This window comes from Molossus molossus, unplaced genomic scaffold (genome assembly GCF_014108415.1).
Source record: "Molossus molossus isolate mMolMol1 unplaced genomic scaffold, mMolMol1.p scaffold_m16_p_4, whole genome shotgun sequence".
NCBI classification, from domain to species: Eukaryota; Metazoa; Chordata; class Mammalia; order Chiroptera; family Molossidae; genus Molossus; species Molossus molossus.
Window position 1 is genome coordinate 39,863,122 of NW_023425377.1, and position 27,949 is coordinate 39,891,070.

The window sequence follows — 27,949 nt, forward strand, 5'->3', positions numbered from 1 at the left end:
AGGGAGAGATAGAAACATCCATCAGCTGCCTCCTGCACGCCCCCTACAAGGGATTGAGCCCACAACCTGGGCATGTGCCCTGACCAGAAATTAAACCGGAACCTCACAGTCCATGGGATGATGCTCAGTCCAGTGAGCCATACTGGCTGGGCACATACATTTATAATTGCCAAAACTTGAAGGCAACCAAGTTATCCTTCACTGGGTGAATGGAAAAACTGTGGTGCATCTAGATAATGCGGTACTATTCAGCACTAAAAAGAAATGAGTTATCAAGCCATGATAAAATATGAAGGACCCTTGAGTGCATATTACTAAGTGAAAGAAGCCAATCTGAAAAGGCTGCATACTATAAGATTTCAACTATATCACATTCTAGAAAAGGTAAAAATATGGAGACAAAAAGATCAGTGGTTGCTGGGTAGGGGTGGGTGGGTGGGGTGAATAGGCAGAGCATAGATGATTTATGTATTATTATTTTTTTTAATACTCACTGGAGGATATTTTTCCATTTTTGTTCAGATAGAGTGGGAAGGAGAGAGAGGAAGAGAGGGAGAGAGAGAGATGTTGATGTGAGAGAGACACATCAACTGGTTGCCTCCTGCATGACCCCAACCAGGGCTGGGGACGAACCGCAACCAAGGTATGTGCCCTTGACCAGAATTGAACCCATGAGTCATTGGTCCACAGGCTGACGCACTAACTACTGAGCCAAACCAGCAAGAGCTATTATTTTTTTGTTAATCTTCACCCAAAGATATTTTTTCCATTGATTTTTAGAGAGTAGAAGGGGGAGAGAGAGAGAGAAACATTGATGTGAGAAAGACACATTGATTGGTTGCCTCCTGTACATGCCCCAACCAATGCGGGGGATGGAACCTACAACCCAGGTACTGGCCCTTAACCAGGAATTGAACATGTGACCCCTCCATGCATGGGCTGACACTCCAACTACTGAGCCATACCAGTTAGGGAGCACAGAGGATATTTAGGACAATGAAAGTACTCTGGATAATATTATAATGATGGATAATGGCATCATTATATAATGATATTATAAAGGTATAATGACAAAGGTATGCCATTATATCTTTGTCCAAACACAGAATGTACAACACTAAGAGTGAACCTTAAGGTAAATTTTGGGTGATTATGATGTGTCAGTATAGGTTTATCCTTGGTCAAAAAGGTAGCATTTTGCCTGGCCGGTTTGGGTCAGCTGTTAGAGTATCGGCCTGTGGACCAGAGAGTCCTGGGTTCGGTTCTCGCTAAGGGCACATACCTTGGTTGCAGTTGTCCCTGGCCCCGGTTGGGGTCATGTGGGTGGCAGCCACTCGATGTGTCTCTCTCACAGCGATGTTTCTCTCTCTCTCTTCCCCCCTTCTCTCCTGCTCTATCTTGAGATAAATGCAAAAATGTCTTCAGGTAAGGATTTTTTTTTAAAAAGTAGCATTGGTGAGTGATGTTGATAATGGGGGAGGGTTTTATGTGTGTGGGGACAGGGAGTACATGTGAAATCTCTGCCTTTCTGTCAATTTTATTGTAAACCTAAAACTGCTCTTTAAAAAGTATCTTTAAACAAAAACAATAAGCTCAATATGGAATTTTGCAATAAATGCCAGTTTACTATAATTTGGTTAGTGCTGTCTTTTTTTATTTGTTACTTTATCAATACTTGGTTGATATATCTAAAATTATGTGCTTTTCTTGTTGTTCTTTTTTTTTTATCCTCACCCGAGGACATTTTTCCATTTTTTGTTCAGATAGAGTGGGAGGGAGAGAGAGAGAGAGAAACATCGGCGTGAAAGGGACACATCGAGTGGTTGCCACCCACACGACCCCAACCGGGGCCGGGGACAAACTGCAACCGAGGCAAGTCGAACTTAGCGGGAACCGAACCCGGGTCTCTCTGGACTGCAGGCCAACGTTCTAACCACTGAGCCAAACCGGCCAGGGCTTCTTGTTCTTGCTTAGTTTTATGCAATGCTGTGAATAGTTTAACCTGTTGTCAGGGAAATTTGACAGTGAACTAAACTTTTACTGAAAAACTCAACTGTAAGTTTTGTTGTTAATCCTCACCTGAGGATATTCCTCCATTTATCTTCAGATAGAGTGGGAGGGAGAGAGAGAGAGAGAGAAATATGGATGCAAGAGAGACACATCGACTGGCCTCCTCCTGCGCAGCCCCGACCATGGCTGTGGACTTAAGTGCAACTGAGGCATGTGCCCTTGACCAGAATCAAACCTGTGACTTTGTGGTCTGCAGGCTGATGCTCTAACTCTGAACCAAACCAGCCAGGGCAGGATATTTTTTCCATTGCAGTTTTTAGAATGGAAGTGAGGGAGGGGAGGAGAGAGACAGAGAAACACTGATATGAGAGAAACACATCTATTGGTTGCCTCCTGCATTGGGGGCTGGAACCTGCAACCCAGGTATGTGCCCTTGACCAGGAATTGAATACACGACCTCGGTGCAGGGGCTGATGCTCTATCTACACTGGCCAGGTCTCACTGTAGTTTTTAATTTTTTTAAATTTAAATTTTATTTTATTTCTATATTGATTTTAGAGAGAGAAGAAGGGAGAGGAAGAGAGAGATAGAAACCTCAATGAGAGAGAACATTGATAAGCCGCCTCCTGCATGCCTCCCACTGGGGATTTGGGTCAGCCTGGGCATGTACCCTGACTGCATGTGACCTCTTGGTACGTGGGTCGATGCTCAACCACTGAGTCACACTGGCCGAACTCACTGTAATTTTTATTGTAAAAAATACTTAATGTAGAAGACACATATATATTTCCTTCCAAATTGTCAAGGGGATGGCGTTTTGGCATTGCAGATATTTAGATAACACACACGTTCATTGATAGGGGTTAAGTTTAGTTTTGTAATGATTTGAATTCCCATATCGTAATAGAATTGAAATAGCCTTTCAAAACTACAAATAGGTTAGAAAATTAAGCTTCTTTAGGCGTTTATGAAGTCTTAAAAGTTCAAAAGTTTAATAGGTGTTTCTTTATCAAAAATCAGAGTAATTAGGAAAAGTATCTAAGTAACTAAATTGTTAATATATTTTATTTGGATAATCTGTCAGATATCACTTTAATTAATCATACGTCTCTCTATAGGATTATATAAGAAAACTGGTAAATTGGTATTTCTTGGATTGGATAATGCAGGAAAAACGACATTGCTACACATGCTAAAAGATGACAGACTTGGACAACATGTCCCAACATTACATCCCAGTAAGTATATTTCCCCATACAGTGTTATTATCTTGTCAAGTGATACCGATTCATAGGCGCTAACCAAAAGTTTTGGAATTTTTTTTTTTTGGTGGATAAGTTATAATCAGGTGATTTGACCTGTTCTTAAATAGTAAATAATAGGTATTTCAACTCCCAGGGAGTATAATTAGATCTTGAAATAATACTCATGTCTTCCTATCAGTTAGTACACCCTTCCCTAGCTAGAGGAATTAAAAAGTGATTATCTCAGGGATTATGGCATGATTAAGGTCTGTCCAACCAGATATTACTTAGGCTATATAAATCAGCATAACTTTGTTTACATACATTACTTTCTTTCAAATTTAAAAACTATTTAAATCATTATTCAGTGGCAGATTATCCTTTTATTATTTCAGATTATATTATTATACTTTGCTGGTGACTCTCCATTTATTTATTTATTTTTTATCCTCACCTGAGGACATTTTTTTGTTTGTTTTTTGTTCAGATAGAGTGGGAGGGAGAGAGAGAGAGAGAAACATCAAAGAGACATACTGAGTGGCTGCCACCTGCATGACCCAACCAGGGCCGGAGACAAACTGCAACCTAGGCACATGCCCTTAGCTGGAACTGAACCTGGGTCTCTCTGGACCATAGGCCGACACTCTAACTGCTGAGCCAAACCGGCCAGGGCTTGACTTTCTATTTATTAACCAGTTATTTTTATTTTATTTTTTTTTATCCTCACCCGAGGACATTTTTCCATTTTTTGTACAGATAGAGTGGGAGGGAGAGAGAGGAAGGGAGAGAGAGAGAGAGAAACATCGATGTGAAGGGACACATCGAGTGGCCGCCACCAGCACGACCAACCAGGGCCGGGGACAAACTGCAACCGAAGTACGTGCCCTTAGCGGGAACCGAACCCGGGTCTCTCCGGACCGCAGGCCGACGCTCTAACCGCTGAGCCAAACTGGCCAGGGCTAACCAGTTATTTTTATAGTCCTACAACATCAACAATATCTAATATAAAGACCATAGAATTATTCCAAAAAACAGCTTGTGTATTCATTCATTTATGGAAAGTTTTAAAATAATTTTCTGTGTTGTTTTTTTTTTTAATATATATTTTTTTATTTTTTAGAGAGAGGGGAAGGTATAGAGAGATAGAAACATCAATGTGAGAGAGATACATCTTATCAGCTGCCTCCTGCATGCCCCACACTGGGGATGGAGCCCCAAACCCAGGCATGTGCCCTGACTGAGAATCGAACTGGGACCTCTCAGTCCATGGGATGACACTCAATCCACTCAGCCACACTGGCTGGGCTTTACTGTGGTTTCTTTAAGCAAGACGATCTGAAAGACATTAATAATGACTTGATACATACCATCCTGTATATAACGTTATGTAATGGGTACCTTTTGAGAAAGTAAAGTTCAAATGACAAAGTTATTAAAAAGAAGCCTAACTTATAAATAATTGGAACCTCACTTTTACTGTCGAAAAGACTATCAGTCAAGTAGACACAGAATTTAAAGACAAGTTAATCTACAGATTGATTATGAAATAATGAGTGTGGCCTTAAATGGACAAAAAGTAGATAATATGATAGTTATTTAATTCAGTAAGTAAAGTATAAGGAAGGAGAACAGAACAAAGTACGGTTTTATCTATAAAACTGTTAGTGAAGTTGGATAAAGAAGAGTTCATAAAATTGACAAATCTTTTCTTATATTAGGAGAAGAGAGTGGGGCTTGGCAAATCAGATTCTGATACAAGAACAATACTGTTAAAGAAAATATGATCATGGTGAAATTGAGTTAATAAAATTGTCTGCAAAAACAGCAGAATTGGAAGAGACTACAGAGTGGTCTTATATTAGGTGTAAGTCATTTTAAAATTTTTTGATGTTGCTCTCTTTTATCAATTCAACAAATATTTATTGAGCACCTACTTTATGTTAGACATTGTTCTAAGTACTAGGAGTATAAGCAGCGGCACAAATAGTTGCTATGTCAGCCTTTCTGCAGCTCACTTTCATTTCAGTTTATATTTTTTAGTTAATCAAAAGCATATGTGAGCCCTGGCTTGTTTGGCTCAGCGGTTAGAGGGCGTTGGCCTGTGGACCAGAGTCCCAGATTTGGTTCCTGCTAAGGGCACGTACCTTGGTTGCAGTTTGGCCTCGGCCCCGGTTGGGATCGTGTGGGTGGCATCCACTCAATAAGTCTCTCTTGCATGGATGTTTCTCTCTCTCTCTCTCTCTTCCTCCCTCTCTCCTTCCTGCTCTATCTGAAAGATAAGTGCAAAAAAAAAAAAAAAAATGTCCTCGGGTGAGGTAAAAAAAAAAACATGTGAAAAAAGTAACACATATCTACCCTATGATCTGGCAATTCCACTATTAGGTATTTATTTAAGAGAAATGAAAACCTGTGTTCACCAAAATCCTTGTACAAGAATGTTTATACTAGTTTTATTTGTAATTGGCAAAAACTGGAAACAACTCAGGTGTTCATCAAAAAAAGAATGGGTTGCCCTGGCTGGTTTGGCTCAGCGGTTGGAGCATCGGCCTGCGGTACAGAGAGACCCGGGTTCGGTTCCCGCTAAGGGCACGTACCTCGGTTGCAGTTTGTCCCTGGCCCTGGTTGGTCGTGCAGGTGGCAACCACTCAATGTGTCCCTTCACGTCAATGTTTCTCTCTCTCTCTCTCTTCCTCTCCCTTCCACTCTATCCGAACGAAAAAATGGAAAAATGTCCTCGGGTGAGGATAAAAAAAAAAAGAATGGGTAAACAATGGAATTCTACTCAACAAGAAAGAGGAATAAACTACTGATACATACTGATGCATATTATACTGCAGGGAAGAAGCTGGTCACAAAAAATTATATACCGTATGATACCATTTATATGAAATTCTAGAACAGGCAAAACTGACTTGTGGTGACAGAATTCAGATCAGTGGTTGTTTCTGGGAGAGGAGGTGGGGATTGACCGGGAAGAGGCCAAATGAAACTTCCTGGGATGTTAACAGTGTTCTGTGTCTTAATTAATCAAATTTGGACTCTTTTTTTTTTAGATAGAGTGGGAGAGACGGAGGGAGAGAGAGGGAGACATTGATGTGAGAGAGACATCGGTTGTTTGCCTCCTGCATGACCCTGACCAGGGGCCAGGGATTAAACCCGAAACCAGGGAGGCCTGGACGATGTGGCTCAGTGGATTGAGCTTTGTTCTATGGATTAAGAGGTCCTGGTTCAATTCCCAGTCAGGGCACATGCCTGGGTTATAGGCTTTATTCCTAGAAGGGGGTGTGCAGGAGGCAGCTCATTGATGTTTCTCTCCCTTCCTTCCTCTCTCTAAAAAAAATCAATAAAAACATATTTAAAAATAAATAGCCCCACCGATGTGGCTCAGTGGTTCAGCATTGACCCATGCACCAAGAGGTTGCTGGTTCAATTCCCGGTCAGGGCACATGCCCAGTTTGTGGGCCTAATCCCCAGAGGGAGAATGTGCAGGAAGCGGCCAATTGATGTTCTCTCTCATCGATGTTTCTACCTCTCTCTCCCCCACCCTCTAAAATCAATAAAGAAAAGAAATTTTTTATAAATAAATTAATTAAGCAGGAAGTATAGCCATAGAGGTAGTTTGCCAACTACATTTACTCATTATCTTTTTCTCATAGAAAGGAACACACTTTGGCCCTGGCTGGTTTGGCTCAGTGGTTAGAGCGTTGGCCTGGGGTCCAGAGCGACCCTGGTTCAGTTCCCACTAAGGGCACATACCTCGGTTGCAGTTTGTCCCCAGCCCTGGTAGGGGTTGTGCGGGTGGCAACCACTCGATGTGTCCCTTTCACATTGATGTTTCTCTCTCTGTCTCTCTCCCTTCTACTCTATCGGAACAAAAACAAAAATGGAAAAAATGTCCTCAAGTGAGGATAAAAAAAAAAAGAGAGAGAAAGGAACATACTTTGACCGCAAATTGCATTAGTTATTTATTCAATTGATGTTTTACGTACAAAATTTTTAACAAGATAAACTATTCTGGGGCCTTACAGTTTTACTGAATAGTAAATAGTTACACTGAACCTTTCATTGTAATTGTAGGGGACTTCTGCTTTTGGCCAAGAGGGAGTAACAGAGTGGAATTACATTCCTACTGTAAACAACTAGAAAACTGGACAAAAATACATACTACAACTATTTTCAGATACTGAGCATTAGCTAGCACATGATTATGATTTCTAAGAGAAGGAAAACAAACCCTTTTTTACTTAAGCTTTATTACAGGAGATAATTTTCAGACCATGGTGCAGGGAGAAGAAACCCAAACATAACCCAGTAGTCTTGAAGAGTTGAGGAGACAGAGACCAGAATTTGGAGAGGTAGAGGTGACTAGAATTTGCTGGGCAGGAGTACCAGAGCCCTGGCCAGTGTGGCTCAGTGACTTGGGCATTGTCCCATATACTGAGAGGTTGTTAGTTTGATTTCCCCTGGGTTATGGGCTTGATCCTCAGTAGGGGGCGTGTAGGAGGCAGCTGATCAATGTTTCTCTCTCTCCCTCTCCCATAAATAAAAACATACATTAAAAAAAAATTTTTTTTCTTTATTGATTTTAGAGACAGAGGGAGAGAGAGAGAGAAACTTAGATGAGAGAGAACATCGATTAGCCACCTCCTACATGCCTTCCATTGGGGATTTGGCCCACAACCTGGTCATGTGCCCTGACCGGAATTGAACCAGCGACCTCTTGGTGCATGGGTCAACACTCAACCACTGAGCCACATCAACCAGGCCATACACACATACACACACATATAAATGAGAGGAAGGAGCTCTGCAGAGTAAGAACTCCAGACATATTTGTGGCTGAACACCAATCTGTGCATGCATAGGGTAAAACTCCACGTAGCCACAAGAACCGTTTTTGGAGAAGGGACTGTAGCAGAGCTGTTAGCCAAATAGTTCTAAGTACTGACATGGCACTGGAAATCATTCATGTTCCCATCAACCAGAATGGAGAGCTCTGGTTGAATACACAGGGCATTTGATAGAAACTCCAAAAGGATCAGACCTTAGTAATGGGTTAAAGTAGCCTCAAATTAAAGGCTACTTTAGATTTTCCCTAAGAAAGCTTAAAACTCATCTGCAATCAATTTAACTGCCTGCCAGAACAAAATCCACTTTATTCAAAAGAATACAACAAAATCCACCATCCAGTCAAAAAAATGACTGGAGCCCTGCCCCGTGTGGCTCAGTTGGTTGGAGCATTGTCCCATGTAACCAAGGTCAGGGCACATACCTGGGTTGCAGGTTCATTCCCTACTTGGGATGTGTTGTAGGGGGTACAGCCCATCAAGGTTTCTTTTTCATGCCAGTATTTCTCTCCCTCTCCCTCTGTCCCTTCCCTCTCTCTCTCTAAAAATCAATGAATATGTTTTTGGGTGAGGATAACAATGAAAAAATTACTAGATATGCAAAGAAGCAGGAAAATTTCATCCATAACCAAGAGAAAAATCAATCAGTAGAAACAGACCCATAAGTGACGAAGATGATAGAATTAGCAAATAAGAAAATTAAAACAGCTATTAAATATGTTCAATGATTTAAGGAAAACATGGACATAATGAGAGAAATGAAAGATATAAAAGAACCAAATGGACTTCTGGTCAAGATGTTGGCGTAGGTAAATGTGGTATTGCATCCTCCCACAACCACATCAAAGTTACAACTAATACAGAACAACCATCATTCAGAACCACCTGAAATCAAGCTGAATGGAAGTCCTACAACTGCGGAATTAAAGAAGAAGCCACACCAAGACTGGTAGGAGGGGCTGAGGCGGACGGGCTGGTCCCACAACCACGTGTGGCGAATAAAAATCAGGAGGATACCTCAGCAGGGAAGGTCCTCCTTGAGGACTGAGGGGTCCCCATCCCATCCCAGGTGCCCAGCTCAGGGTTCCAGTGCCCAGAAGAGAAGCCCCCATAACCTCTGGCTGGAAAACCAGTGGGAACTGGGGCTCAGGGAGGCTGAGGTGGCTGGAGCCCCAGGCAGCTGCTCTTAAAGGGCCTGCGCATGGACTTATTGGACTCACTCCCTCTAAGCTTGGAGGGGAGGCAGTTCTAGGGGTGCCAGAGGCATACAGGGAAGAACTGAGCTGTTTGGCACTGGAGCAAGGGCTGGAGAGGGGGCTTTCTCCGGGACAAATGTGCAGTCAGAGGCCTTTGTTCTTTTGGTGAGCCCTTCCCTGGGGTGGCAGACAGCCACCATATCTGGGACTCCAGCAATCTGGCTTACACTGGTTGCCCCACCCTGGTGAATCCCTGAGGCCCTGCCCCACCCAGCTTTCAGGCCCACCCAAGCTGTTGCCAGTTGGTTAACTATAGGATTGGCCTGTCTAGGATCCTGTTTCAGATTTTCCTAAATTTTTTCAAACAAGCAGCATCTGGTCTCAGCTAGTGCCATACCTCTCGTTAAGTAATACACAGAAACAAACACAGGGGGGCAGCCAAAATGAGAAGACAAAGAAACAGGTCCCAAATGAAAGAACAGGACAAAACTCCAGGAAAAGAACTAAGCAAAATAGAAATAAGCAACCTAACAGATGCTGAGTTCAAAATACTGCTTATAAGGATGCTCAGTGGACTTATTTATTTTTTTTTATCCTCACCCGAGGACACTTTTCCATTTTTTGTTCAGATAGAGCAGGAGGGAGAGAGAGGAAGAGAGAGAGAGAGAGAGAGAAACATCGATGTGAAGGGACACATCGAGTGGCTGCCACCCACACGACCAACCAGGGCCGGGGACAAACTGCAACCGAGGTACATGTCCTTAGCGGGAACCGAACCCGGGTCTCTCTGTACCGCAGGCCGACGCTCTAACCGCTGAGCCAAACCGGCCAGGGCTCAGTGGACTTATTGATAACCTCAGCTAACTTAGTGAGGGCCTCAAGAGCATAAAATCGGACCAGTCAGAAATGAAGGAGGCACTAACTGAAATAAAGAATAATTTACACAGATTCAATAGTAGAGTATGTAAAGCCAAGAAGCAAACCATCGATTTGGAATATAAGGAAGCAAAAAACACCCAACCAGCACAGCAAAAGAAAAAAGAATCCAAAAAAATGAGGATAGTGTAAGGAGCCTCTGGGACAACTTCAAGCGTGCCAACATTCACATCTTGGGGGTGCCAGAAGGAGAAGAGAGAGAGAACAAGAAGTCGAAAACCTATTTGAAACAATAATGGCAGAAAACTTTCCTAACTTGGTGAAGGAAACAGACATACAAGTCCAGGAAGCACAGAGAGTCCCAAACAAGATGAACCCCAAGAGGCCCACACCAAGACACATCATCATCAACATGCAAAAGGTTCAAGACAAAGAGAGAATCTTAAAAGCAGCGAGAGAAAAGCAGTTAGTCACCTACAAGTGTGTTCCCATAAGACTGTCAGCTGATTTCTCAAAAGAAACTTTGCAGGCCATAAGGGAGTGGCAAGAAATATTTAGAGTGGTGAAAGCAAGAACCTACAACCAAGATTACTCTATCCTGCAAAGCTGTCATTTAGAATCGATGGTCATATAAAGAGTTTCCCAGACAAGGAAAAGCTAAAGGAGTTCATCACCACCAAACCATTATTATATGAAATGTTGAAGGGTCTTCTTGAAGAAAAAGATAAAAAATATGAACAAACAAAATGGCAATGAATACATATCTATTGACAATTGAACCTATAAACAAAATGAACAAGCAGAACAGAAACATTCTCATAGATACAGAGAACATTTTGTTGGTTGCCAGATAGGAGGGGTTTTGGGGGAATGGGTGAAAAAGGTGAAGGGACACAGACAACAGTGTGGGAAAAGGAGGGGGATGGGAGTGGGGAGGAAGGGGTCAGTGGGGGAAAAATGAGGAACATCTGTAATACATTCAATAATAAAGATTAAAAAAAAAATAAAAATAAACCAAATGGAAAAGGGGGAACATCTATAATATTTTCCATATAAATATTAAACAAATAACAAAACAGAAGAACCAAATGGAACTTCAAGAAATAAAAAAATAGAATATCTGGCCCTGGCAGGTTTGGCTCAGCGGTTAGAGCGTCGGCCTGCGGTCCCGAGAGACCCGGGTTCGGTTCCCGCTAAGGGCATATACCTTGGTTGCAGTTTGTCCCCGGCCCTGGTCGGTCGTGCGGGTGGCAGTCACTCGATGTGTCCCTTTCACATCGATGTTTCTCTCTCTCTCTCTTCCTCTCTCTCCCTCCCACTCTACCTGAACAATAAATGTCCTCGGGTGAGGATAAAAAAAAAAAAAAATAGAATATCTGAAATGAAATTTTCACTGGATAGGATTAACAACAAATTAGTGCCAGTAGTGCAGACGGAAAAGCCAGTGATCTTAAGTCATTGTAATAGAAACTATAAAATGAAGCACCGAGAAAAAAATGACTGAAAAACACAATGAACAGAGCCTTAGTGACTTGTGGGACAATATCAAGCTGTCTAGTAGACCTCTAATTGAAATCCCAGAAGGGGAATGTAAGGAGCAGAAAAAATATTTGAAGAAATAATGGCCAACATACATAAATATATTTTTTGTATTTATCTTCAGATAGAGCGTGAGGGAGAGAGGGGGGAAGAGAGAGAGAAACATCGATATGAGAGAGGCACTTTGAGTGGTTGTCACCCACAACCCCAACCAGGGCCGGGGACAAGCTGCAACCAAGGGAACTGATCCTGGGACTCTTTGGTCTGCGGGCCATCGCTCTAACCGCTGAGCCAAACTGGCCAGGGCTGGCCAACATACTTTTATTATAATCGTTTATCATTAAAAACTGTCCACCTGTAAAATTTTACAGCCATGAGAGAAAATTGTTTATTTCACCTGTATCATTTAAGTTGATGGACAGGAAAAATTATTAGGTTGGAAGAATCACTTGAATTCACAAAAAATAATTGCCTGATTAGATTAACGTTTTCAGCAGGAGAAATAGAGAAGAAAAAATAAATAAGTGATGGATTTGTGGTGGGTAGTAAATACTAGAATTGAATATTACCATTACTTGTGTTATATTGTCATATGAAGTCGAGTATATCTAATTACAATAAAGAATTCTTTTTGTCATTTCCTAAATGTTTAATTTGACCTTATTTGCAGTTAATCAGAATTAAGTAGCAATATATACCATGAAGGAATTTCTGATTTTCATGTTGTAAAAATATTTTTTATTATTCTTTAGCTTCAGAAGAACTAACCATTGCTGGCATGACCTTTACAACTTTTGATCTGGGAGGACATGTTCAAGGTAAGATTTTATTACTCTTATAGTGGCTTTATTTTAACTTAATAAAAATGTGACCATTATATTCCAGTGTATAAAATCTCATTCTACTCAAGGAAGGCCAGAGTAGACTTAAAATTTAGGACTTATTATCTCCAGATAAATGCTTTAAAAACAAAGGGTGATTTTCATGATACTCCTGGTCAATTTAAGTTTGAATTGCTTTTGGTGGTAAAGCAAATGAATAAATTGAGCCTCCATTCTCTCTCTGCCCTAATCCACTTCTCATTTAGTGTCATACTCATATTATAAATATGTTACTGCTCTATATGAAAACCTTTAGTGACTAACTCATTACCTACTAATTAAAGGCCAAACTTGACCTGGCTTTTGGGATTTCTATGATCTGATTCCAGTTTACTCTTTTTTTTTTTAATGACTTTACTTATTTTAATCCTCATATGAGGATATTTTTTTGTTTTGTTTTGTTTCTTTTATCCTCACCCGAGGACATTTTTCCATTTTTTGTTCAGGTAGAGTGGGAGGGAGAGAGAGGAACAGAGAGAGAGAGAGAAACATCGATGTGAAAGGAACACATCGAGTGGCTGCCACCCGCACGACCAACCAGGGCCGGGGACAAACTGCAGCCGAAGTACGTGCCCTTAGCGGGAACCGAACCCGGGTCTCTCAGGAACGCAGGCTGACGCTCTAACCGCTGAGCCAAACCGGCCAGGGCGAGGATATTTTTTTATTTATCTTTATATAGAGTGGGAGAAAGAGAGAGGGAGAGAAAGGGAGCAAAAGAGAAACATCAATGTGAGCGGGGACACATCAACTGGTTGCCTCCTGTACCACCCTGACCAGGGCCGGGGACAAACCGCAACTGAGGTATGTGCCCTTGGCTGGAATTGAACCTGCAACTCATTGGTCCACCAGCTGACACTCTACTGCTGAACCAAACTGGCCAGGGCTTCTGTTTTTTGTTTTTGTTTTTGTTTTTTAGCCTCACCCGAGGACATTTTTGCATTTGTCTTCAGATAGAGCAGGAGGGAGAGAGGGAGAAAGAGAGAGAAACATGGATGTGAGAGAGACACATTGAGTGGTTGCCCCCCACATGACCCCAACAAGGACCAGGGACAAACTGCAACCGAGATATGTGTCCTTAGTGGAAACCGAACCTGGGACTCTCTGGTCTGCGGGCCGACGCTCTAACCGCTGAGCCAAAGCAGCCATGGCCGGCCAAGGCTGGCCACGGCTTCTTTATTGATTTTAGAGAGAGATGAAGGAAGAGGGAGAGAGAGATAGAAACATTGACGAGAATATTGTTTGGCCGCGTCTTGCATGCCCCCCACTGGGGACTTGGCCCACAACCTGGCTGACTGGGAATCAAACTGGTGACCTCTTGGTGCATGGGTCAACGCTCAACCACTGAGTCACACAAGCTGGGCCAGTTTACTTTTCAAGTCTTTATTTCCCAGTATCCCCCTTCCCATTCTCTTTGTTCCAATCAAACCAAACCTTCTTGGTGTTCTCCCACCTCTGTGCTTTTGCTCTGCCATTCTCTCTGCACATGAGTGACCCACCTTTAGGGTCCAGGGTGAATACTGCTACCTTCCCCAAGGTGCTGCTTCCAGCTGGGGGTGTTCTCAGCTATACGTCCACAACACCATTTGTGTACCTGTCTACAAGTTTGGAAAGACGGTCTTATCTCCTCTCCTAAACTTTATGGGACTAAAATCCTGTTCATTATCTTTAAATCCTGTTCATAATTTGTATCCCTAAAAGGACTTGGCAGTACCCAGCACGAAGTAATACATAAATAAAGAATAGTACAAAGTTGATGGACATTCTAGAAACTTCATATGACAAAAAGTTGAAAAGATTTTAAGTGGTTGTGTGGCCAGTGAAAGCACGTTTGAGACATATAATTGTTTGAAATACACAGTAATTTCTGGAATATAATGATTAGAGGGTAGAATCTAAAGGAGCTCATCTGAGTCTTCATTTCTGTATTGTTTTTAAGATAGGTCATAAAACTGAAGTCAGAGAAAAAAGGTTTTTCTCTCTGGGGTATTCTAAAAACTCTTTTCTCTAGCCCTGGCCGGTTTGGCTCAGCGGTTAGAGCGTCGGCCTGCGGTCCTGAGAGACCCGGGTTCGGTTCCCGCTAAGGGCGCGTACCTCGGTTGCAGTTTGTCCCCGGCCCTGGTCGGTTGTGCGGGTGGCAGCCACTCGATGTGTTCCTTTCACATCGATGTTTCTCTCTCTCTCTCTGTTCCTCTCTCTCCCTCCCACTCTACCTGAACAAAAAATGGAAAAATGTCCTCGGGTGAGGATAAAAAAAATAAAATAAAATAAATAAATAAATAAAAACTCTTTTCTCTAGAAAAGAATGTCATGGAGCCCAGCCGGTATGGCTCAGTGGTTGAGCATCAACCCATGCACAAGAAGGTCGCTGGTTCAATTCCTGGTCAGGGCACATGCCTGGTTGTGGGTCCGATCCCCAGTATGGGGCATGCAGGAGGCGACTAGTTGATGTTCTCTCTCATCGATGTGTCTGTCTCTCCCTCTCCCTTCCTCTCTCTCTAAAATCAATAAAGAAAAAAAATTTTTAAAAAAGAATCTCATGAAAAAAATTACCCTAATGGTTTTATAGACTTTAGTTTATTTCTGTTATGAGTAGAACAGTTTGCTATTATTATTATTATTTTTAATCCTCACCCGAGGATAATTTTACATTTATCTTCAGACAGAGTAGAAGGGAGAGAGAGCGAGAAAAACATCGAAGTGAGAGAGGCACATCGATTGGTTGCCACCCACACAACCCCAACTGGGGTCGGGGATAAACCGCAACTGAGGTACATGCCCTTGGCCAGAATCGAACCCGGGACTCTTTGGTGTGCAGGTTGATGCTCTAACCGCTGAGCAAAACTGGCCAGGGCTGCTTTTATTATTTTGACTTAAGTCTGTACCTGGTACTGATTTTCTTCTGCCACTGAATCCAAATTTATCACTGACGAAAAAATAAAAACAGAAAACTGATAAACTAGAAATGTCAAAAAATGAATACTGCATATGAAAATAGTAGCAGTTCTCCAATGAACTTAACAAGCATCTTTGGTCCATTGGTATTAGACATGAATTCCACTTCTAACATGGGAATATTGGGGCAGAGTAAAATACTGATTTGCCCACAATCAAGAAAAGCCTAAAATTTCTACTTCTGAAAGATTTTTGGCAACAGTGGGTAAAAGATTACGTTGAGTATATGGTGAAGTAGCAGCAGCTAAGGGGTAATTATACTTGACATCTTACTGGATTCTCATCAAACCATCAAACCATCTGCTAGGTTTGACCAGTAAATAAAATCTAACTCCTGATTGTTTTTGTTAGCTCGAAGAGTGTGGAAAAACTACCTTCCTGCTATCAATGGCATTGTATTTCTGGTGGATTGTGCAGACCATGAAAGACTGTTAGAATCAAAGGAAGAACTTGATGTAAGTTAAATAATTAAAACTAAACATAGTTGAATTACTAGTAAGCCTGAGGAAATAGGTTGGAGATCTAGGTATCAGAGTACGTTTTCTGCAGTCTCTGATGTAACTCCTGGCAATTTGTGGAGCTCAGTGATGACTTAGAATGCAGAGGGAGTAGCTACTGAGGAAGTACTAATGCAGATTTCCTTCTTGAAAACTTGAGCTCACTCTGTGCAGGGTGCCCTTGTCCTATATTTCATGTCTGCTACATTCCTGAAGCTGCTTGGTATTAGTCCCTGGTTATCCTAGGATGCCAGTTTCTTAAGGACTTGGCCAGAACCTAGAAGTGGTACAACATATTGTTTGTCACCACTCCTAGGAATAAGCAGGGCCATGTGTAGCTACTTCCCCTCATCTCCCCTAGATCAGATGCTTTTTCAAGGGGCTCAGGAACAGCAAGCAAGGCCAGTACTAGATCTGGGGCCACAGAGGGAGCAGGTCCATGATGTGACTGAAGGTTGACCTGCCCATGCCTCTGCCCAGGACAAGCAAACAAACTTGTTCTTGTGAAAAAGTCTAGGTAGGTTCTGTGGTCATGAAACAGGGTCAGGGAATTCTTGAGTTCCTACCTTATGCCACCTTCTATGCATATTACCTCATTTAATTCTCAAATCAGCTCCATAGTGTAGGTGTACTACTACTACAAATTCTCTTTGAATTTCAGTGAGGCCTATTTGTCCAAGATCTCACAACTCAGAAGCAGCAGAACTAGAAATGAAACCAGTCTGCCCATCATCAAGGCGTTGGCTCTGGTCACTGTACCTCACTGATTCACAGAGCGAACAGTGTGAGCATCCACAGAAGGAGCCTGAGGGAGGCAGAATTCAGCTGATGGGTTCATCGAGCTTTCTTAAAATTGAGGAAAAGTTTGCTGAAGAAAGTTGGCAAAACTGACATGTTATGATAAAGAATGAGTCCTTGATACCCATTTGGTGTCTTGTCAAAATAAGCCCTTTGGATGGTTTTGTGTTGACATCTTGTGTTTCATTTTATTTTTTTTCTGGTTTTTTTTTTTTTTAGTCACTAATGACAGATGAAACCATTGCTAATGTGCCTATACTGATTTTTGGGAATAAGATTGACAGACCTGAAGCCATCAGTGAAGAGAGGTTACGAGAGATGTTTGGCTTATATGGTCAAACAACAGGAAAGGTAAAAAAAAAAAATTGTTTGACAAGTGTGAATATTTCATTCAACAATATATTTTTATCTCTTGAAGTAGTTTATTTCAACACTACCCCTAACAGTAATCATGTTATTAGTCTAATTGGTACAATCTGGCTTCTTTTTTCTCTTTTTTTCTTTTTTTCTCACTCGAGGACATTTTTCCATTTTTTGTACAGATAGAGTGGGAGGGAGAGAGAGGAAGAGAGAGAGAGAGAGAGAAACATCGATGTGAAAGGGACACATCGAGTGGCTGCCACCCGCACGACCAACCAGGGCCGGGGACAAACTGCAACCGAAGTACGTGCCCTTAGCGGGAACCGAACCCGGGTCTCTCAGGACCGCAGGCCGACGCTCTAACCGCTGAGCCAAACCGGCCAGGGCCTGGCTTCTTTTTTCAAAAAAATTAAGGTATAATTGACATATAACATTATATTAGTTTCATGTGTACAACAAAATGTCTTTTTACATTACTATTGTCCAACTATACAAGTTTTTTTTTTTTTTATCCTCACCCAAGGACATTTTCCCGTTTTTTTGTTCAGATAGAGCGGCGGGAGGGAGAGAGAGGAAGAGAGAGAGAGAGAAACATCGATGTGAAAGGGACACATCGAGTGGCTGCCACCCACACAACCCAACCAGGGAGGGCCAAGGACAAACTGCAACCTAGGTACATGCCCTTAGTGGGAACTGAACCCAGGTCTCTTGGGACTGCAGGCCAATGCTCTAACCGCTGACCCAAACCAGCCAGGGCTATACAAGTTCTTTATCTTTTTCTTTTTTTCCTTAAAAACTAGCATTTATTCAGCATCACTAATCATCAGGGAATTGCAAATCAAAACCACACCACACACCAGTCAGAATGGCTATTACCAAAAAGTTAACAAGTAACGTGTTGGCAAGGATGTGGAGAAAAGGGAACCTTTGTGCACTGTTGGTTAGATTGTAAATTGATGCTGCCACTGTTGAAAACAGTATAGAGTTTCCTCAAAAAGTTAAGAATAGAACTACAATATAACCCATCAATTCCACCTCTGGGTATTTATCTGAAGAAATTGAAAACACTAATATGCACCCCTATGTTCAGTGCAGCATTGTTTACAATAGCCAAGATACGGAAGCAATCAATAGATGAATAAGTAAAGGAGGAGTGTGTGTGTGTGTGTGTATTATGCAGCAAAAAAAGAAATTTTGCCATTTTTTGCAACATGGATGATCCTAGAGGACATTATGCTAAGTGAAATAATTCAGACAGAGTAAGACAAATACTGTATGGTTTCACTTATATGTGGAATCTAAAATAAAACAAAACAGCCTGGCCAGAGTGGCTGAGTGAATTGAGCATTGTCCCATGGACTGAGAGGTTCCAGTTTGATTCTGGGTCAGGGCACATGCTGGGCTCGATCCAGTAGGGGGCGTGCAGGAGGCAGCTGATTGATGTTTCTTTCTCACATCGATGTTTATCTCTCCCCTCCTTTCTCTCTAAAAAAAAAATCAATAAAAACATATTTTTAAAAATTCTTATGAAATAAAATAAAACAAAGTAGAAACAGACTTAAACAGACACCAGCCCTGGCCAGTTTGGCTCAGTGGTTAGAGTGTTGGCCCACAGACTACAGAGACTTGGGTTTGGTTCCCACTAAGGGCATGTACCTCGGTTGCAGTTTGTCCCCGGCCCTGGTTGGGGTTGTGTGAGTGGCAACCAGTTGATGTGCCTCTCTCACATTGATGTTTCTCTCTCTCTTCTCCTCCCTCTCTTCCTCCTGCTCTATCTGAAGATAAATGCAAAATTGTCCTTGGGTGAGGATAAAAAGAAACAGACACCAAAGGGATGGTTGCCAGAGAGGGGTGGGATAGAGGCATGGATGAAAAAGGTGAAAGGGATTATAATCAATATTATGGTAAGTTTGCACAGTGACCGATGACTGCTAAAATTAGTGGGGTGATCACATTGTAAGGTATAAAAATGTTGAATCACTATATTGTACACCTGAAACTAATATAACTAATATAATATTGTATACACCTATACTTAAATAAAAATACTTGTCATTTATACATTTTGGGTTTTTTTAAGTGTCCTCACTTGTTTTTTCTACCACTGAGTGTGACCTTTTCTTGGTGATAACAAAAATGTCAAAGCTCATGCTTATGGGAAACTAAATGAAAGTTTTCAAAGTTTTTTAAAATAAATTTTTGGCATAAACCATCAAATAATAAACTGGAATGTTTAAGCATACCAGTAGTGTGTTTAGGCCCCCAGTTTAGTGTTTAGGCCCTGAGTTCACCAGAGATAAAAATAAAATGCAAACTTGGGCATAGGAGTGTTTTAGGGTTTTCTGATCATGTATACTAAATAATAAACTTTAAGATGCATTATTTTTGCATTCGTTTCTACTAGGATTTGTTTAGGAGAGGGACCTTATTATTGAAAAATCCCAGAGTCAGGAGCACTTTTCTAGTTGCTAGGTTGGATGTTGCTACTAGATTGCTTAATAAAGCCAATTAGATCTTCAAATGAAAAAAAAAATTCCAGAGTTTACAAGCAAAATTTCCTTGGTTTACATATACTCTAATTATAGAAATACAGCAGACTATGGAAAGAAACTACCTGTTACACAGTAGATTTTGGTCTGTTTCTGTGTCTTCTTAATAACTCAGTTCCATATTAATTTAGAAAATGCCTTGTTTAGTCAAAAATTTACTCAGAGAATATTCATCCTTAATATATATGAAGTCAGTTTGGGCTTGAATTTTTTTCTCATTCAGTCAAAGATTATTTTCATTCTTGTGTGCCTCACAAGCCCACCTCTTTCTCATTTGGTCATAAAGTGGAACAAGAGAAGGAGGCTTCCTGTTGTTTAGAGGACTCAGATGCCACCATGGCTTTATCCAGTCACCTTTTATTCTAAGATATAGAAGCTGCAATTCTACTGGGTAGCAGGGTTTTTATTTCACTAAGGGGTCATCAGCATAATGTTTGTCTTTTCTTCTAGGGCAATGTGTCTCTGAAAGAACTGAATGCCCGGCCCTTAGAAGTTTTTATGTGCAGTGTGCTCAAAAGGCAAGGTTATGGAGAAGGCTTCCGCTGGATGGCACAGTACATTGATTAACACCAACCCACCTCGGGTCCAGGTCTCGCCTTATAGGCCTTCTCAGAGATTTGATTGCTGAACATGCATAACTTGAATTCAATAGACTTTTGTTGGTTAGAAAACAGATATTTTTTAGATTATTAATATTATATCAACTTAATTTGAGTGACAATTGAAAACTGATTCAAGTATGTTTGAATATCACAATGTTAGCTTTCTAATTCCATAAAGATAGTTTTTACAGTTTGTAATCTGACATGACCCCCAGTGCCATTTATAAAGATCAACTTTTCAGCAGTACATTTGAAGCACTTTTTAACAATATGAAACTACATATATAAACCATAATTAAAAGCTCATCATGTTAAATTTCTTATGTACTTTTGGAACTAGTTTTTAAATTTTACATTATATGTCCACCTATCTTAAATGTATAGTTAATAATTAGCTTATTGATGATTGCATGATGCCTTACAGGTTTCAGTAATTTTTCTTATGCAAACATCATGCAATAAAACAGACCCTATGTTTGGCATCTTTGTTGGACAAATGTTTCATTTTAATGTGTTTTATCTAGCTGGTATGTTCTGAAACTTTGACTTTTTATGTTATACACATGAGGTGGTTGGAAAAGGAGATTGCTTCAGAATATTTAGAATAATGTTTCAGTCCTAGAGACTTTTTCATTTACCAAGAGACAAGTTGTGCTTGGTTGTACCTTATACCACATTCATCTCTAAATCCTGTGTAGTTTTATCGGTAACACTACCATTACCAGTGCCGATAGGGTTCGTGTCCTAGTCCCTGTGGGACTGGCCTTCTAAAGAAAAATCTGGGACAACACTGGTTGATTTTTGGTTTGCTAGGTCCCTATAGCTCCATTCCAGTTGTCTAATTCTGGAGTGCTCCAATCTTATTGGTGCCTGCTTTGGTAATCTGTGCCTTGTCACCAACTTAGTGACAGGCACCAGTCTCCCCATATCTAGAGGTACTCCCCAATCTCTCTGTACTTAATGGCACTTCCCAGGGCAAGTGACAAGAGAGGTCTTGTGCAGTTCACTGCACGGACCTGTGAATCTGAGGAAAGATAAAACCTGCTCTGCTTCGGTTATCCTTGAATGTGGGGGGTTTGCTCCTGTCCTATAGCTCTTTTGCATTCTTTGTCCTATTTTATTTCTTGGAAAGAAAATGAATGCTTTTATGTCATTTTTCTTTTCTTAGTTATTCTCAGTCAGCTGTTACATTACAGCACAAAGGCTTTTCCTTTTAGATGTAATGCTTACCATGTGATTGTGCCCACAAGCCTCACTGATAGACTTACTAATAATATTTTGGTTAGTTTTTTAAAGCATTTTAATTTCCTAAAATAGTGAGTTTTTTTTCCCCCCATTTGAGATTCTCCCAATTGGTAGAATAAGATGAAGATAAGTGCCAAATATGTATCTTTAAAGACTCAAGCTTAAGAGTTCTCTGTTGGTTATAAACCAAGATTTTATAGTATATTTAACCAATTTCATTGAGAATACATTGCTTCAATTCCATCAAGAATAATTTAAATATTGAAAGTAGTGTTTTCTCCAGTTATTGTCCAAATCCATTACTATAGTCCTTTCATCAGTAATGTATCATATGAGGCAGATAAGAATTGAGGAATATGACTGGAAACAACTACCAGTAAACTAAACCAATAAGGTCATAACATTGGTTTTAGTAATTTGGCTATTCTATTTCCTTTTCAGCTTCATTCCAAACAAAAATAAAAGCTTCCTCCCTGCTTAGAAACATCTGACTAAACAGAACTAAGCCTTATTAAAAATAACTGCCTCTTGTTGATGGTATCTTTCTGCAGTTCAAGTATTTCCTAATATCTATTGCAATACTTGAGAAATTAATTATTTGTCTCATAAATAGGTATAAAGGGTATAAATGGGTTAATTACTTATCTCATAAATGGGTAAAAAGGATATAAATGGGTATAAAGGAAAAAGCTTACTGGTTTCTCTAGAGGGAAAAAATGCTTTTTGGTACAAAATATCTCACTCCAGATTTCTTAAGTCTAGTTCTGATACTGGGATCAAAGAAAAAAGTCACTTTGTAGACTTCGTCTAAATTATGGATATTTTCCCGATGATGTAAGATTCATGTGGCCTGAACCTTGAGAAAAGAAGCTGCACTTCGCAGCAACCAGCTGCCCCCCCAGTGCCAGGGACCTGGGCTGCAGAGTTCCCTAGCGATAGGGCATACTCTCGCTCCAAGAGCTCCTCAGGGAGTCACTGAGTCCCGTTCCCTTCAAGAGCGTGGCAAGAAGCAGTAGAAGCACTTGGGGAAAACATATCCTATGTGCCTGTGCGAGTGTGTGCACCTGTGGAGTATACTGGGGATATAGATTAACTTTGTAACTCCCACAGTAAGGTATGAAGATGTAATTGTTAACTTATATACAAGTTAAGATTTGGTTTCATATAAAGCAATCACTGTCCAAAAGATGTTTTAAAATCTTAATTCCAAAACTCTAAAAATACCAAGTCTTAGCTAACTTTTATATTTTTAAAGACATTCTTAACTGCATACCTATTTCAGTGACTACTGTTAATTATACTTTTGGGTGACTGGTTAAATGGATAGATTCCAGTTTATCTTTATCTCAGTGAATTTTTATTTATTTTATTATTTTTTATCAGTGAATTTATATAATGGAGAGTATATAGCATTTTTTAAATTGGGGCATAGACATTTTCTAAAGTACAGTAGTCCCCCCTTATCCACAGGAGATAAGTTCCAAGACCTCCAGTGGATGCCTAAATCGCAGATAGTGCTGAACCCTATATACTATGTTTTTTCCTATACATACATGTATTTTCACTTTAAGGAAGCACTTTATGGCTTCTCTTTGACATATCTAAATGCCAGCATCATACCCTTGTGCTTTGGGCCATCATTAAATAAAGTAAGGGTTACATGAACATAAGCACTGCAATACACAGTTGAGCCAGCTACTAAGTGACTAACAGGCAGGTAGTGTACACAGAGTGGATACACTGGACAAAGGGATGATTCATGTCTTGGGTGGAACAATGTGGACACCATGAGATTTCATCATGTAACTTTACTCAGAATGGTGTGCAATTTAAATGTTACAAATTTTTTATTTCTGGAATTTTCTATATAATACTTTTAGACCATGATTGACTGCAGGTAACTGAAACCTCAGAAAATGAAACAGCAGATAAGAAGGGAGACTACTGTATATGAAAAAAATATTCTTTACCATTGCTTGGTTAACCCAATATCTTTGAGTGCCAAAGATGTATGAATTCAGACGTTGCTTGCAGAGATACAAATTTTAGGTTTGTGTGCCTGTGTACATAAACAGATTTACTTTGGTTTACAACATATAAGCAGAACATGGTTTCTTTTCCTTAGTTTTCAACTGGCTCACACTTTTCTATAGGGCTTTCTAGTACAGAAACTACTTGTAAATCATTAAAATAGGGTAATAGCTGTGACAATAGTGTTTCTTGCCTTCTGTAAAATTATTTGATCAGCCACATTCAAAATCCAGCATTTTTGTCTTGGCCCGTATGGCTCAGTTGGTTGGGTAAATTCCTGTGCACAGAAAGACTGCCAGTTTGATTCCTGGTCAGGGCACATGCCCGGGTTGCAGGCTCCATCCCCAGTGGACGAGGGAGGTGCAGAAGCCAGCCGATGTTTCTCTCTCAGTTTCCCTCCCTCTCTGTGTCTGTCCCTCTCTCTAAAAATAAATAACAAAAAAATCTTTTAAAAAAATACAAGTTCCACCATCAAAGACAGTATACTTCTTAGTTGACATGATGTGACAGATTCAGGAGAAAGGTTCACGTTTTCTAAAACTGTATCTGGTACATGACTCTGTGGCATTTGTCTTTTTAAAAAAATTTTAATTGATTTTAGAGATGAGGGAAGAGAGCAAAACATCAACTTGTTATTCAAGTCATTTATGCATTTATTGGTTGATTCTTGTATGTGCCCTGACCAGGATCCAACCTACAACCTTGGTGTATTGGGACAATGCTCTAACCAACTGAGCCACCTGGCGAAGGGGGCATTTTAGTCTTGTTAGTCACTTACATGACTGAAGTTTACAAGGACTTATTACCAAATAAATTTTGACCATAGTACACTGAGAATAGCTAATTTCAAGGAAAGTCTCAAAATATCTGTGTTCATTTTCTCTTTTTTTAAATCCTCACCCAAGGATATTTTTCCATTTATCTTCAGATAGAGTAGGGGAGAGAGAGAGAGAAATATCTATGTGAGACACACATCAATTGGTTGCCTCTCGAACAACCCTGACCAGGGCCAGGGACCGAACTGCAACTGAGGTTCTTGCCCTTGACCGGAATCGAACCCGTAACTCTTTGGTATATAGGCCGACACTCTTAACTGCTGAGCCATACGAGCCAGGGCTGTGTTCATTTTCTTTAGAAGATAATGTTTGGATCATTTTAAACATATGTTAAAGTTGGTGAAGCTTCAGAAAAATCTCTGAGAAAGCATGAAAATAGAGATTAGCAATACAAATTCCTTAATTTAAAATTAATAGGAAATTAAAAGTTTTCTGTCAACCTTTAATATTTTGCTATAACTAAGAGGATTCAGAAAACAATTTATCTTCAGTGAAGGACTAAATTCTCAAAGCTACATGTTGATGCTTCTGGTTATTTCCATCATGTCCTATTGAAATGCAGATTAGTGCTCTGTAACCAAAAAAATAAAAACAAAAACATGCAAGCTCTTGTAATAGGGGACTGTGCCTCTGTGCAAAGTGATTGGGATTTTGTTAAAACCAAGTTTCCACTCATGAGCCATCCCCCTTCACACACCCCATACCTGGATAAAAAGATCCCTGAGTATGAAGGGAAATCTACAGTCCATGAAAGATGAACCAACTAATTTTTTTTTTTTTTTTTTTTTTGGTACATGCCCCTAGCGGGAACCGAACCCAGGACTCTCTGGTCCACAGGCCAATGCTCCGACCTCTGAGCCAAACTGGCCAGTGCTTACCAACTAATTTTTATCCTCATAATTTAGAACATTGAGTAGCTAATATATGTAATACCACTGATTAATTGTTTGGGGCTTTGACCACACTTTTAAATAGAATCCAAAGTAAGCAAAGTCAAATAAGCAAATGTATCCAATCAACTTTGTTTCAGGAGTGCCCCCACCCCAAATAGATTTTAGAGTAGAAATGGGAAAGGCTTTAGTGTGATTTTACGCAGAATTCTTTTTGAAAAAGCTGCACTGGAGTGAATGAATTCTTCAGCATGCGTTTCAAATAGGGGAGGAAGAATTAGGTTTAATCTTAGTTTAAAAAATTTGAAGGTAAAAATATATTTAAAATGGGGGGAGGGTCAAAGGGGGTGACAGTTCTACAGTTTTTGACAAGTTGTCTTTGCAATTTTTTTCATGATCAAGTGTAAGGATTCATATCAGAATGGCCAACTCCATATGGGTTTCTGTGTTCCCTGGTGCTGCTCCCAACCTGAACGCAATCCTCTGTCATACTGAGGCGAGAGCACTCAGGGTGGATGTCGTCAGGTGACTTTATAAGTGATCCAAGTGTTTGCCATGGTGAAGCTTCAGTATTTGGCTGAATGCAGAGTATGTTGAAGTGGTAAGGTGGTGATTAGTTTTCATCACTAACCTTGTTTGCACTTTTGTACACTGCTTGCACTAGTATCTTAGTGTGAATTTTAAGTTGTTTTACAGTGTATACAAATTGTTAAGCATAATTTATATAAAGATGTTTCTGTTTACCTTTATGTACTTTACAAAGAACACTACAATAGATGGTTAAATGTTCTTGAATTGTGTTTGTTATCTTTATGTTCTATTATCTCTTCACCCCCTATTGATTTGACTGTCAGGAATAGAAAAATAAAATGCTAACCTGGTCTTTGAAAACCCTAGTATCAAGTTCCATTTGTATCCAATTGTAATTTTCATTTTACTCATTAGACTTTGATATTATAAAGATAATAGAACCTTCCCTTTGTACAAGGATTCCAAGGAAACTTTGCTTAAATACTAAGGTTTAATTTGCCTCATGAGATTGGAAACAACAATGGGCAGACTGAAATAGGACTTACACAGTGCTGGATCTGTTGAAATGCAAAAAATAAGGCAAACAGTTGGTGTCATCTACATAAGGGTTCTATAGCTTTAGTATGCATCAGAATCTTCTGGGGAGCTTTAAACATGCACACACATGCATATGCACACGCTCGCATGCACGTGTGCTAAAATCCCATCAAAGTTTGTGATTCAGTAAATGGGGGATGTGGGTGGAGGGCAGGAAGCTGAACCTGTAACCAGGCATTAGGTTTTCTGATGCCAGTGTGAATTTTTCATTTAGGAGAAATAGTGATGTAACAATACTAATAACACTAAATGATCATTGGCCGATCAGTGAAGAAAAAAATTTTAGTAATGACTATCAAAATTACTTTTGAGACTTAAATGCAAATGTAACACCTTTCTACAGCCATCCCTTTAGTCTTCCCAACCATGTGCAGAATGGCAACAAGCTTCATGCTAGCTTTATTTTTTAAATTTTTATTTATTTGAGAGAGAGAGAGAGAAACATCAATTTGTTGTTCCACTTAATTCATGCATTCATTGGTTGATTCTCATATGTGCCCTGTCTGGGTAGCAAACCTGCAACCTTGGTATATTTGGGACAACACTCTGACCAACTGAGCCACCCAGTAGGGCTGTACTAGCTCTTAATATAAGCAATCATTCTATTGGTTCAATTACAGTTGGGTCCATCAAATAGAGATTTACCTGTGAACTCAAGTTATTTGTTGAATTGAAACTAATTCAATTAGTAGATAGAAATAGTAATTGTATTGAAGGGACAAATGCTAAGAAAATCAAGTCCAGTTTATTTAGCTAATTTTCTTGAATTTAGCTACATAATCATCAACTAGACTGATACTTGTACCGAAGGTACAAGTAATGAAATTACAGCCCCCAGTAGGGTATGCAAAATACCTTGTTGGGAATAGGGAAACTTCCTAGGAAACAATGTAAATAAAGCCCTCTCTTTGAAAGATAAGAACAATAGCTTAGAAACCTAGTGATTAAAGTCCTGGCTGGGTAGCAATGTTGGTTAGAGCATCTTCCGGATAAGCCAAAGTTGTGTGTTTGATAGCTGGTCAGGAGATGGACATACAAGAATCAACCATGCCCTGGCCGGTTTGGCTCAGCGGTTAGAGCGTCGGCCTGTGGTCCAGAGAGACCCGGGTTCGGTTCCCGCTAAGGGCACGTACCTCAGTTGCACTTTGTCCCCGGCCCTGATTGGGTTGTGTGGGTGGCGACCACTCGATGTGTCCCTTTCACATCGATGTTTCTTTCTCTCTCTCTCTCTCTCTCTCCCTCCCACTCTATCTGAACAAAATATCAAAAAATGTCCTTGGGTGAAGATAAAAAAAACCAAAAGAATCAACCAATGGACGCATTAATGGGTAGAACAACAAATCAAGATTTCTCTCTCTCTCAAAATCACTTTTTTAAAAAAAGGCCCTGAAACAAGGCCCTGTTTCTGCCACATCTCTTATACACAGTTCAACTGGGGATTCAGTTAATTGACAAAGGTCAGGGCCTA

At 40.3% G+C, this 27,949-nt stretch overlaps 1 protein-coding gene across 2 annotated transcripts in view; it reads left to right on the forward strand.

Annotated features, from left to right (window-relative positions):
• SAR1B (secretion associated Ras related GTPase 1B) overlaps positions 1-26,202 on the forward strand; it is a 38,693-nt gene extending 12,491 nt beyond the window's left edge. The window contains exons 3-8 of one of the 2 annotated variants that reach the window (XM_036240429.1): positions 3,129-3,248; positions 12,465-12,530; positions 15,897-16,000; positions 17,060-17,191; positions 20,200-20,267; positions 25,756-26,202. In XM_036240429.1, coding sequence (XP_036096322.1) covers positions 3,129-3,248; positions 12,465-12,530; positions 15,897-16,000; positions 17,060-17,191; positions 20,200-20,267; positions 25,756-25,882 — 617 coding nt within the window. In that variant the 3' untranslated portion in view covers positions 25,883-26,202. Of the gene's footprint in view, positions 1-3,128; positions 3,249-12,464; positions 12,531-15,896; positions 16,001-17,059; positions 17,192-20,199; positions 20,834-25,755 lie in introns of those variants that run through there. The other variant, XM_036240430.1, reaches the window with a different exon arrangement.
• The last annotated feature ends 1,747 nt before the right edge of the window (positions 26,203-27,949 follow it).